General features: G+C 34.0%; 1 protein-coding gene across 2 annotated transcripts in view; it reads left to right on the forward strand.

Annotated features, from left to right (window-relative positions):
- HECW2 (HECT, C2 and WW domain containing E3 ubiquitin protein ligase 2) overlaps nt 1-13148 on the forward strand; it is a 369280-nt gene that overhangs the window by 74612 nt on the left and 281520 nt on the right. For both annotated transcript variants that reach the window (XM_031960290.1, XM_031960289.1), the window contains exon 2: nt 5728-6054. In XM_031960290.1, coding sequence (XP_031816150.1) covers nt 5763-6054 — 292 coding nt within the window. In that variant the 5' untranslated portion in view covers nt 5728-5762. The remainder of the gene's footprint in view (nt 1-5727; nt 6055-13148) is intronic.

A 13148-nucleotide genomic window follows, 5' to 3' on the forward strand; every position in this document is an offset into this window, starting at 1 on the left:
TTTGCCTATCTTGGATATTATCTAGTTTATCAGTGCCATATCTGTGCTCCAAGATTGTCAATTCTTTGCTTTTTTATTTCTTATTTTAAGTTTTCAATTTGAGTCAACTTCCCTCAGTTCATCTCAAAAAATTATTTTTCTTTCCTTTCTGAACATGATTTGGTCAGTCTACTTTTATTATATACTACTGAAAGCTTAAAACCAGCACAGCTAAATGGTTTAAAGAACTTAGGGACCTTTGGGAATGGATACCTACCTGAATCTCTTCTGAGAGTCTGGAATCACAGGGAGCATTTCTAGTTGTATCCTAATTCCTGTCATTTAGTAGTGATTTTAGGGAATACTCTTCTATAAAAATATAATGTTTGCTCTTCTGATGAAATAGTATGAAATGTAATAAGATGGCATCCACTTCTTGATTGATAAAATTTACTTTAGAGAAAAGCATGAAAATGATATATTTGTAATCTAATAGTTTTCTTTTTCTTTTAGACAAAATCTGTTGGCTACAGCTTTGAATTTTTATACTATGGTGCTTTGTAGTTAGGATTTGAACCTTTGGAAATAAAGTCATGAATTTCATTTTTGTTACCAAGGAAGGTGTCTATGAAAAAGCTATCTGTTGTAGACTATTTTAATTTGAGAAAATATAAAAAAGCTTCTTCTGTTGATGCCTATTTCTGGTAAAAATTTTGCCCATTAGGAATGAGGCACAGAAACACTTGAAGTATTGCTGTGGAAAGGATTCCTTGAGTTATTTTTGAAAGGAAGAATTTTGTTTTAAAAACAAAGTGGATTATATGACCTCTTCTACCATCAATGAATTCTAGCAAAAATTTTCTAAAGTGTACAGATGCTTTGATAAAAACAACAAAAAAAATCGATTTGTGTTTCATTGCACAATGTAATGAGAGGGAAACTTACTAGTTTTGGTAAATAGCATGAAAAAAAGAAGTGAAAATCAAATCACAAGTCTGGATGGCTAATGGTTAGAGTGCTATGCTTAAAGTCAATTCCAGAATAATCTCACACTTATTACCTTTGTAGCTCTGGACAAATCACTTCCCTTTTGTTTGACTCATTCTCCTCATATATAAAATGGAGATAATAACACCTACCTCTTAGGATTATTGTGAAGATCAACTGAGATAACATATGCAAAGTGATTTGCAAAAGCATTTTAAAGAGCAGTTGTGGGGGGGGGATATTAGCATCATCTGATACCAGAAGATAAATATTTATGTTTCTGATAAACAAAAAGAAAAGGGAAAGTAGGCAATGTGATATAATAGAAAGAGTATTAGTTATAGAGATGAGAGGACTTGGGTTCCAAGAAAAGCTGCTACATATTTTTTGTGTGACTTTAGAAAAGGTGTTTCATGTTTCCAAACCTCAGTTTCCCTTCTGTAAAATGAAGGAAATTGGGCTTAATTATCTATGAGTTGATTTTTGATCCTATAATCTTTTATGTATTATAGTATTGAACATATTCCTACCTTCTATGCTTCATTGTAGCTCCCATATTTCTTTCCAGCCTCTTTCAAGTTATGTGTGAAACTATCTGATTGACTAGGGTATTAAACTAGGTATCAACAGACTTGCTGCTAACTAGCTGCACATATTGGATTTGTCATTGGGTATTGCCTTCTTTAGTCTCCATAGTCTCATCTAAAAAATGAAAGGGTTATATTAGAAGATAAGCTTCAACGAATGAATAAAAAAGAAATAAACTATTTATTAAGTGCCCACAATGTGCAAACAGCTTGGCTAAGTTCTGGGATGCTAATAGAAAATTAAGAGAGTTCTTTCTTTGGAGGCACTCACATTCTAATGAAGGAGCCAACATGTATGAAGATTTCAGATGCAAATTATATTGAAAGGTACCATGGTTTTGCATGGGTTCATTCGCAAAGCACATGGTGTGTTACTTCCTTTGATAAAATACTGATAGTTTTTTTATTATAGCATTGACAATTGCCAAACCTTTTGTTCCAACTTTTTCCCTCCATCCCCCCCACCCCTTCCCCCAGATGGCAGGTAGACCAATACATGTTAAATATGTTAAAGTATAAGTTAACAATATATGTATACATGTCCATACAGTTATTTTGCTGTACAAAAAGAATCGGACTCTGAAATATTGTACAATTAGCCTGTGAAGGAAATCAAAAATGCAGACGGACAAAAATATAGGGATTGTTAATTCTATGTAGTGGTTCATAATCATCTAGAGTTCTTTCGCTGGGTGTAGCTGGTTCAGTTCATTGCTGCTCTATTGGAAGTGATTTGGTTCATCTCATTGTTGAAGACGGCCACGTCCCTCAGAATTGATCATTATATAGTATTGTTGTTGAAGTATAAAATGATCTTTTGGTCCTGTCATTTCACTCATCATCAGTTCATGTAAGTCTCTCCAGGCCTTTCTGAAATCCTTCTGCTAGTCATTTCTTACAGAACATATTCCATAATTACAGAACATAATATTCCATAATATTCATATACCACAATTTATTCAGCCATTCTCCAATTGATGGGCATCCACTCAGTTTCCAGTTTCTGGCTACTACAAAGAGGGCTGCCACAAACATTTGTGCACATACAGATCCCTTTCCCTTCTTTATGATCTCTTTGGGATATAAGCCCAGTAATAACACTGCTGGATCAAAAGGTATGCACAGTTTGATAACTTTTTGAGCATAGTTTCAAATTGCTCTCCAGAATGGCTGGATGAAATACTGATAGTTTTTATTGATGAACCATTTAACAGTGCTAAGAATTTTGGTGGCAAAAGCTTTCTTTTCTGGGTTTTCAGTAAGTGTTGCTAGAGCTACCATAGAAACATTTGCCATAGGTGTTCATTTTCAGGAAAAAAGATGTGAACAACATGCCAGTAAACTATTAAATGGCAATGTGCTAAGTGATAAGGTCCTGTATGATAGGTGTGATGGGTAGAGTTCTCTCTAAACTGAAGAACTGATAAAATTGAACCCCAGGACAGGCAGGGAGAGGTTCTAATAGAATCAGTTTAACTCTGTGGTTCTACCCCTGAGGAAGTCATCCCCTCAGAAATCTAATTATATCAAACTCCAGAGATTCATCCTCTATGGAGGTTGTGGGCAGCCTAACCAAGGTTAGACTATGCCCTCTTAGAAATTTCAATCATGTCCCTGAGATTAAAATTGCTCTATAAATGTATTTACAACCCATGCCATGCTTGCTTCCCTTCTTTGGGGCAGTCTTCCTACCAGTGTATTTCCTCTTACCTCTCCTCCATACTATGTGGTCTCTCCCCTAACCCTACTGTGCTTTTCCTTTTTTATAGCTAACTCTTTTTAGGGTGATAAATCCCTTTCAGAATTTTGCTTGCCAGCTAAGCCTTATGGGATGTTTCCTTCCTCCTGGGTAATTGGGAGTTCCACTAAGAAATTTGTCTTTTATATGCTCTCCCAACCCTATTTCATATTTATAGTTCCTGGAGTCTATTATACGTCTTATTTTGTCTGTGACCTCTTCCCTAAATAAACTTACCTTTGGCCAAAGAGAATGACCATTGTATGTTTTTCACATGACTGAACCCTAACATTTGGTGCCTACTATTATCTGGTGACTATATCAGCCACATCACTAAGCACAATGTCAAACCTCACAGAATAGTTACATATCTGTTTTGGGCTATTTAATATTAGCTCTAAATTACAGACCTTAGAATGGTTTGAACGTTTGTAATTTTAGTCAAGTGTACAATTGATTTCATTTTGTTATCTTGTAGTTTTTTCTTTGAAGTATATCTCAGATTGTTAAGAACTACTCAACCTTTTTTATTACAATAGCAAAATAAAATTTTACAGGAACAGATATGCTAATAGCCTCTCCAGAGACTTTTAAGTATGGTTTCAGCTTTTGTACTCACTTCTGTGAACAGGTTTCCTTAAGTCTTTTTTTTTTAACTGAGGTTTTAAAAGACAGATCTGTGTTTAGTATAATTTTAATTAATATCCTGTATTAACTTCAACAATTTTTAATAGAGTTTTTTCTATGTGCCTACCTACCTGTGATAAAATACTTTATTTTCCACAGATATATATATATTCCACAGTAATAGGGCCACAGTAGGAGAAATGAGAAAATCTATAAAGATTTAATTTGGTACAATTCAATTCAATTCTTTAATCATCTGAAGATTTCATCCTTTCAGATGACTTAGAACTAGGTGATGAAAATAGGGTAGATAAATGAAGAGGCCATCACTAAGAATCAGTACTTATAGGATCAGAAAGGCTAATTTTAATTAATATCCTGCATTTTCACTTCAACAATTGTTAATTGAATTTTTTCTATGTGCCTAACTACCTGTGATAAAATACTTTATTTTCCACAGATGATTGTATAATAGGGCCACAGTAGGGGGAACGAGAAAATCTACAAAGATTTAATTTAGTACAATTCAATTCAATTCTAATCATCTGAAGATTTCATCCTTTCAGATGACTTAGAATTAGGTGATGAAAATAGGGTAGATAAATGAAGAGGCCTTCATTAAGAATCAGTACTTTTAGGATCAGAAAGGCTAGTAATAATAGAGAGTGTGCAGAAGGAACATTAAAATTTTGCCAAGAAAATATGGTGACATGAGGTTCTCATGCTTGAGAATAAAGGCAATGTTACTTAATGGATAGAGTGCTGGACTTAGACTCAGGAAAATGCATATTTGAATCCTATCTCCTAGCAGAGTCATAGTAAGTATTTCTTGCACTTGGGTCAAAAATAGTTATGGGAAAAGAGTAATACTCTCCCAGAGAGTAAGTTTGTGTGGGAAGAGGCAATCTTGGGGAAGGGGTATCATGGTAACTTGGTACGGAGGGTCAAAGCCTGGAAAAATATAAAACTCATAGTAGCCATAGGAAAGAAGAGCTCCACTTTCCTTGTTGGTGCCCAGGAACAAAACCCCAGGTGCCTTATGCTGGTTATAGCAAACTCAGACATTTACTAATTCATATAGACACTTCACTTATTAGCCTCAGTTTCCTTTTCTGTAAAATGGGAAGTGATATTAGCTCACATCATTTTTGTGAAACTCAAATGAGATAATCAGTTTGTACAGCACTTTACACATCTCAAAGTATATCAATGTGAGTTTTATTGTTATTATTTAGTTGCATACTTATGAGATTGTAGTAAGACTAGACCGTGGCAGTGAGGATGGGAGAAGAGAACAGATAGCAGGAGATAATAAGCACATTGGTCTTGAATGGAGAAATGTGCCTGTCTCAAACCTTTTGAAATTAGCAGCAAAGTCACAGCCTAACATTTGTCTTGTTAACAATGGGAGCAGGGCAGGAAAAAGGGAGAAGGGAGTGAAGGGCAGCCCTAAAATAGGGAAAAGCCAAATCTAGTACTCGCTTGCTGTATGATCTAGGAAAAATCACTCAACCCCTCTGATTTTTAATATTTGTAAAGTGAGATTGGTCTTTTCCAACTCTAAGATTTAATGTCTCCATCATCACCTATGAGTGTGCTTCCTTGACTTAGATAGTATCAACTGCAAGCTAGAGGTGCTATTTTCAGACAACAGCAGTTCATAACACAGCATCGGGCTTTATTGTGTCAGCAGATTATTCCAGGGTCACAGTTGTAAGAAACATTCCTGCAAAGCTTTATCTTTAGGAGGCTTAAATCTGATTGCTTGCATTCTAGCGTTAATGCCTCCTGTTTGTCTGTTTCTTGCAGATCCTTAGGAAGCTGATTTCAGAGAGGTAGACAGTATGGCTAGCTCAGCCAGAGAGCATCTGCTTTTTGTGAGGAGGCGCAACCCCCAGATGCGCTACACACTGAGTCCAGAGAACCTTCAGAGTCTCGCCTCTCAGGGTTCCATGCCCGAGAACATGAACCTTCAGAGGGCTAATAGTGACACTGATCTGGTGACTTCGGAAAGCCGCTCTAGCCTGACTGCAAGCATGTATGAATATACCCTGGGCCAAGCCCAGAACCTCATTATCTTCTGGGATATTAAAGAGGAAGTGGACCCTACTGACTGGATTGGACTTTATCATATAGGTGAGTCATATAGAATGGAATTATATAGTATGTGTATGTGTGGATGGATAGGTGAGTAGACTGTCATCTGTATTTTTCTTTGATATTTTATTAACAATTAAAAAATAATTTCTGAAAAAATATGAAATATTCATGTTCTTTTTACATTTACATTTTAAAGCAAATTGCAAAGTTTTGAAGATTTCATATGAGTCTTCTCTAGGGTCATACTATTTGAAAATGAATTTTTGTAAATTGCAACCTTAGACAATCCCCAAAGAAAACATTTCATAGACAGAAAATGACTATTCTACACACCCTGTACTATCTCATTAAGATTATATCCATTTGGTATATTCTTACATAGGGAATTGATTTAGATGATGATACATATTTAAACTGTACAAAAATGATATTTTGTTTTAGATCAGTTCTGAAGGAGTAAATGAATGGATGGAGGAACATATATTTATTAATTATGGTGCCCCAAGCACAGTGTTTAATATTGGAGAACTAAATAAAAATGTTCTATGGAATGAATATGTAATATTTTTAAGGCTTACTCTTCTAAAAACAAATCATGACTACCATAAAGAGCTTAAGGCTTGTTTTTTAATTCAAAGTCCTTAGATTATGTTCTAGGAGAAGAATACTATTCTCATGATAAATGAAGTAGAAGTAGTTAGTGAAATCAGTTTTCATAAAAATGTACTAGTCAGTCACTACAAAAGTAGGTGATTCTAAGACTCTGCCCTCAGGGTAAGGCAGTTAACAAGTCCATGAACCTAGGACAGAGAAAGAAAAATTCAGGAAAAGTAAATGCTTTCACACATATATACAAAAACTGAAATTAAGGCCCACATCATTTCAGACTACCTGTTTCTTCAATTCCATTCCCATATCCACTAATTTCATTGTTTGGTTTCTGATTGGTCCAACCTGCCAAGTGTAACCAAATTGGAAAATTCCTTCTCTCTGGATTCCTATATCTTTTTTTTTTTTAAATTTATTTTAATAGTATATTATTTTTCTACTTATATGTCAAGATGGTTTTAAACTTTCACTTTTGTAAGATTTTGAGTTTCAATTTTTTCTTCCTTCTTTACCTTCCCCACTCCCTACTCTAGTAAGCAATCTAATATAGGTTATACATGTACATTCATTTTTAACATATTTCTGGGTTCATATCTTCAGACAGAAAGGGGTGGGAATGTGAAGCCCTCAGTGGCCTGACTGCTTGTTAAATTCTGAAGTGATGCTGATACCTGGACACTCAGAATCTTCAAATTTCAAGCTTATGAAGTTTGAAAGACTGACTAAAGTACAGAAAGTTGCAGTAAGATCCAGCAGGACATATATTGCTATTGTTGTTGTTGAGAACTTATAGCTATTATCAATAATAACAATACCAAATGTTAATTAGGATTGAGATGCATATTGGCACATTGCACATACCAGACAATAAAGCAATGTCTTTTGAATGAAGCTTCATATTTATATCCCTTGAAATGTCATTTTTGACATCTAGTCAGAAAAGAACTGTCTCCAATTTATAGATAGTATTATAGACTTTAAAGCTATATGAGACCTTAAATATAATCTAATCTTAATCATCTAGGAAAGCAATAGAATATGTAAGAAAAATAAAGATTGCCAAACTGTGAGTCTTGGAATCACTTCACTTTCAAAAGTCTCAGTTTCCTCATCTATCCAATAAAAAAAATTAGACTAAATGGTTTCTGAAATATCTTCCAGATCTAGGGATAGGCATCTGTACAAAAGGAGTGCAAACCTACATGTATAATATGCGTTTGAAATCTAAATACCAACTCACATTTGGTGTGGAACCAGACTGAAAGGAGAAACTTTAACCAGATTTCCAATTTCTGAAAACTACAGTCCTGCACAAGCCACTCATTAAAGGATTCCTTAATGATAAATATACCTTCCTAGCTGTGTGACCCAGGGCAAATCACTTAATCCCAATTGCCTCGGGAAAAATGTGGGTAGTTCTATAATGATAATAAAGTATAAATATATTTTTCTAAAAAATTACTGAAATCATAGTACCTTTTGGTCATAAAGTAGATTTTCAGTGGATACAAATAGCACAGTTGTTTTGTATGAATAGTGAGGAAAAGCCTATTTTTTCTAATATGAAGGGATACTAATATTCCTAAAGATTGGAAGCTACTAGTTCTTCTTATTAATAGGAATGCAGATCTCTCTACAAAAACTTCTGACTCCATTTCCATATCTGTAAAATGGAATGAAAATAGTCCTACTTCACAGGGTCTTTATGAGGATGAAATGCAGTATTTGTTTTAAAAAAAAACACATCTGGCACATAGTAGGATTTACCTTGTAGTTGTTTAATTTTTCAGTCTTGTCCAGCTCTCCATGACCCCATGTGGGGTTTTCTTGGCAAAGATACTGGAGTTGTTGGCCATTTCCTTTTCCAGCTCATATTACAGATGAGGAAACAGAGGCAAATTAATGGATTAAATGACTTCCCTAGAGTCACATATCTAGTGAGTGTCTGCGGCCAGATTAGAATCACAAAACTGAGTCTTCCTGACTTCAGATCCACTATGTTACCTAGCTGCCCAGTAGGCACTATATAAATGCTTATTCCCTTTCCTTCTAGTTGGTAGATCTGGCTCGTGGTCTAAAAAACAGCTTAGCTATATGAAGAGAAGGTTGGCCATCATTTGACAAGACTTAGAGGGAAGAAATCTCAGGTCAAGTCTTAGTGCTGAGAGACCAGCCAGCTATGTGAGTCAGCACAACTTATTTGATCTATACAACTCTCAGTCTTCTTCTATATAATAATTTAGTTTAGCTAGATGGTTTGTAAGATCTTTGTGGTTTTTATAATTCTTTGAGTCTCAGAAACTGAAAGACAGCTAGATGGCTTTGAGCATAGTGCCCTGGACCTGGACTTAGAAAGACTGAAGTTTAAAAACAGCTTCACATACTTATCAACTCTGGGACTTTGAACAAGGCACTTACTTTCTGTTTATTTCAGTTTCCTCATCTGCAAATAGGGATAATAATAGTACCAACTTCCAGGATTGTGGTGAGTTTCAATGACACAATATTACAAAGTGCTTTGTAAGCCTTAAAGGCTATATAAATGCTTCTGATGCTGTTGCTACAATCATTAATTTTCAGACATTTTTATATAGTATTTGGAAACCCTTTTGGACTCCTCTGTGGCCAATATGAACTTTTATGGTGCTATAAAGTATCTGATGGAGACAGTCCCTATGGCAAGACAAAATGGCTCAGTAGTCATTATCTCATTGCTTCTCTATGTTCCTCGAAATTAAGCAGCAAAAATTGAAGAACCATACAGTGCAAAAACATACTCTTATGTGGGTGATGGGGTAATCCAATATTTTTTTATATCAAAAAGGGAACTTATATTCTAAAAGGTTGGGAAACAGTGGTACAATATTTTTCATTATTGACATCAATATTGTTCTCTCTACAAAAACCTCTGTTTGGCACAGTTTTCTCCCCTAAAATGAAGTTTAAGAAACAGCACCTGTCTCTCAGGGTTATTAGGGGATCATATGAGATAATATTTGTGAAAAGTGTTTGTTTTTCATTACAATGCATTGGTGCTTTGCAAGTCTCTATTTCCCCTCAAATGTATTCTCAATGATAGTGAAATAACATTCAGTTCTATTAACAAATCAGACAGACATGCCAAATTGATAAAATTCACCCTAATACCAAAAGGATATTTAAGAGTTTTTCCAAGGTGGGGGTACTGGGAGGGAGGGACTTACTGTCCAAATTTTTTTACCATGGTTTTCCAAAATATTTAGTTATGCCCTGCCTAAACGTTTATACCTAAGAATCCTCGCATAAAACCAGTGCAAAAGCTTTAGAACATCTGGAGATTTGTGCAAAAGCAAATGCTGTATTCAATAGATATTCATGGCAAGCCACTAACAGCAAGAATTCCATGTTCCATTTTACTGTCAGATTAAATAGCAGCTTTTCCCATGACCCTAGATAGCATATTACTTTAGACCCTGCATAATACTCAAATTAAAATGACTCATTACTTAGCATTCATGCTTTAAGTGCTTTATGTAATTGGTATGGTTTTGTCTCAGAGGAATGGCTTCCATTTTCTTTGAGTGGAGGTACCACTGCATATTATGGGATAGAACTAGTGCTAGGACTTAGAAAAGCTCCTGCAAAATCCTGTATTTAAAACTTCTGTTCATCATGTTGATGCTTTTTTTTTTTTTTTTTAAATTTTGAGTTGTCTGACATCACTAGACCATGAACTAGATTATAAAAAAACAAGAGAATCAGAATTCTGCCCATTGTTACAACTTAATTCTACTTTATAGCATAAGCTTAATGAAATTTGAGGGAAGCTACAAGAAAGTTCATGATGTGTGACATTTTGGAGGAAATGAAAAAAGACGGGGTTGTGGATGATACTTTGTGATTTTTTTTAAAGCATCAGTGTTAAGAATTGCACAATACAATATTATTCAGGTGTAATATTTTGAGAATTTAAAGATTTTTTAAAACATTTTTACTTTTCCAAGACTAGTCAGGATCCTAACTCTGCTTGTCAATAAAAAAATGACAAGATAATGCTTACATAAAATTTAAATTCAACTTCCAAAAAAGCATAAAAACTAAAAGGGAATCAAATCTGAGCTTAAAGAAATTTAATATATGTTCCCCCTTTCAATTATATTTTTATTTTCCATCCAAAGGAATCAAAATACAGATTTTTAAAAAAAACTTTTTTTGCTAAAAATAGATATTTATGTTCTTTGTGGTTGGTAACATAAAGAGTATCATAGTTGGAACTGTTAAGTATAGTTAAAGTCAGTTCTAATATTGAAAACCAAAATATAGAAACAGAGAATGCTGAAAAATGATTGGCAAAGTTAAAGGCAACTTAGGAGAGTAGATTGAGTACTGAACTTAGAATCAAAAAGATCTGAGTTCAAATCCCAATCATGATATATTAGAAATCCCAACCATGACACACTGACCAGAAGTTGCAAAAAAAAAAAAAATACTGGTTTGTATTGATAGAAGCTCTTCCTTGGGAGTTTCTTAAACCAAATGTCATCAGATTTCAAAAATATATACATACATACATATATATATATCCACACACACTTGGCTTCATGAATCAAAGATAACCACAACCACAGAAAAGTTAATTTTCTCATCCTTCAGACTTACAAATAAATTGTTGTCATTTCTCTAGAAATCACAGCAAATATCTAGAACTTCAAAATTGAATAAAAATCACCAGTGTTGGAAGAAAACATGTCAGCCATGGATGAAGAGATAAGTCTATTGTGGGGACTTGTGTTCACTTTCCAAAACCTTCTCCATGAGCTACACTTGTATTTTATAATAGGAAGTTTTTTTAGGCCAAAATTTCAATTATCTATGGCAGGACTTATTTTTCTCTAGCTAGGATAAGTTGTATTTTTTTCTACCTTTTTTACAGATTAGTTTCGCCAGCATGTTCCAGGAAAGTCAATTGGAGTGAGTGATATGATAAAAAAGACCATTAATTAACAAAACACAAACAAAACATATATTCTGAAGGAAAAAGCACATCAAGATAGAAACACAATAAAAATGCAGGCCATGCCAGCAAACCACACCTCATCAGGTCTGTGTTCTGCCCAAACCTTCCCTTCTGGGAATGATTTCTTTAAGGACCTTTTCTCTGTTCCATAAATAAAATTAATGTTGCTAGGTGATAGTTTGGCTTCTCAGATCATGGCTGAATTTGGGCAGGGGGGCAATTGAGGGAGTCATTTAGTAGCTTTCTACCAAGGAAGAAAGAAACTTGGAGGGTATTTTGGACAGAATACTATATTGTTATGAAATGTGAGTTCTTAGCCCGTGTTTATCACAATACCCAGTGGAGAATTCTGTCTGTTACTCAAATTCCTATTGAGTCATAGCATCTTTCAATTAATGGACTAGCCTTTGGGGAATTGAGTCTTTCTGGGTATGTGATTTTTTTTCTTTTCTTATGTTATTACTTTCTCCCCTTTAATTTCCTTCCCTAACATATTTATTACCACATCTATCTTCTACTTAATTGTGTCCAGCAATATTGCCTCAAGTGTTTTCAAGACCTTTATGATTAGTCTGAAAAATTACTCCAAACACATCGTCTGTCCTACTAAACTCTACAAAATTTTTGTATTTTCAGGACTCATTGCTTTTATAAAATTGGTGGTTTCTTGTCATCTAAAAATAAGCCAATTTAAAAGCATTTATTAAATGCTTTAAAATGGTAAACTGTTTTTTAATATACATTATTTCACTTGATGTTCAGAATAAACCAGTGAAGGGGAGGCATAAAGGGACTGAATGATTTAGCTCAACATTTGTCAAGGAACAGAGATGGGACTAGAGACTAGTTATTTTCATTCTAAGTTCAGTGCTTTTTTCCCTACTACAAGAGACTCTCAAAAGTTGGTAAAATTTTAAGGTAAAAGAAATAAGTAGGATTTACTTTAATTTGATAATAATTAATGACCTCAAGGAACTTAATAAATCCTGGCAAGTTTGAGAAATCACAATTAAGCTGCAATTTTGATAATAAAGTTGTATCAGCAAAGAAAAAATCTTTCCTTAAGCTTACTTCTGTTTGCATCAGCTTTATCAAGTACCCTCAGCTATAAACTCTGAGGATTGTCTTGACTAACTTGAACACTTAATCTAACAGCTTTAACTAACTTGAATACAGTTCTGTGTCAATCAATCCTTTGAACTTCAACATTAGAAAGCATTAGTAACTCCTGTGTACAAACTGCAATCATAGAGCTTAGAATTTACCTAAGGAGGGAACAAAATTATAAAAAAAAAAGCACAAACTATTAAAAAAAAACTATAATAAGAAAAAAAAGAAACATTTACAAAACAATAATTTTTTTAAAATTTTAGATTTAAAAATTCAAATTGTTTAATTTAAAAATATCAAAATAATTGTGCAAATAATAGCACTGCATAATTTAATTTTTTAAAAAATCTAAACATACTTAATATTCTCTGTAGAATTCACCCAATAAAAAAATTTTAACTGAAACCATGTAGCT

The sequence above is a fragment of the Sarcophilus harrisii genome, chromosome 3 (genome assembly GCF_902635505.1).
Source record: "Sarcophilus harrisii chromosome 3, mSarHar1.11, whole genome shotgun sequence".
NCBI classification, from domain to species: domain Eukaryota; kingdom Metazoa; phylum Chordata; class Mammalia; order Dasyuromorphia; family Dasyuridae; genus Sarcophilus; species Sarcophilus harrisii.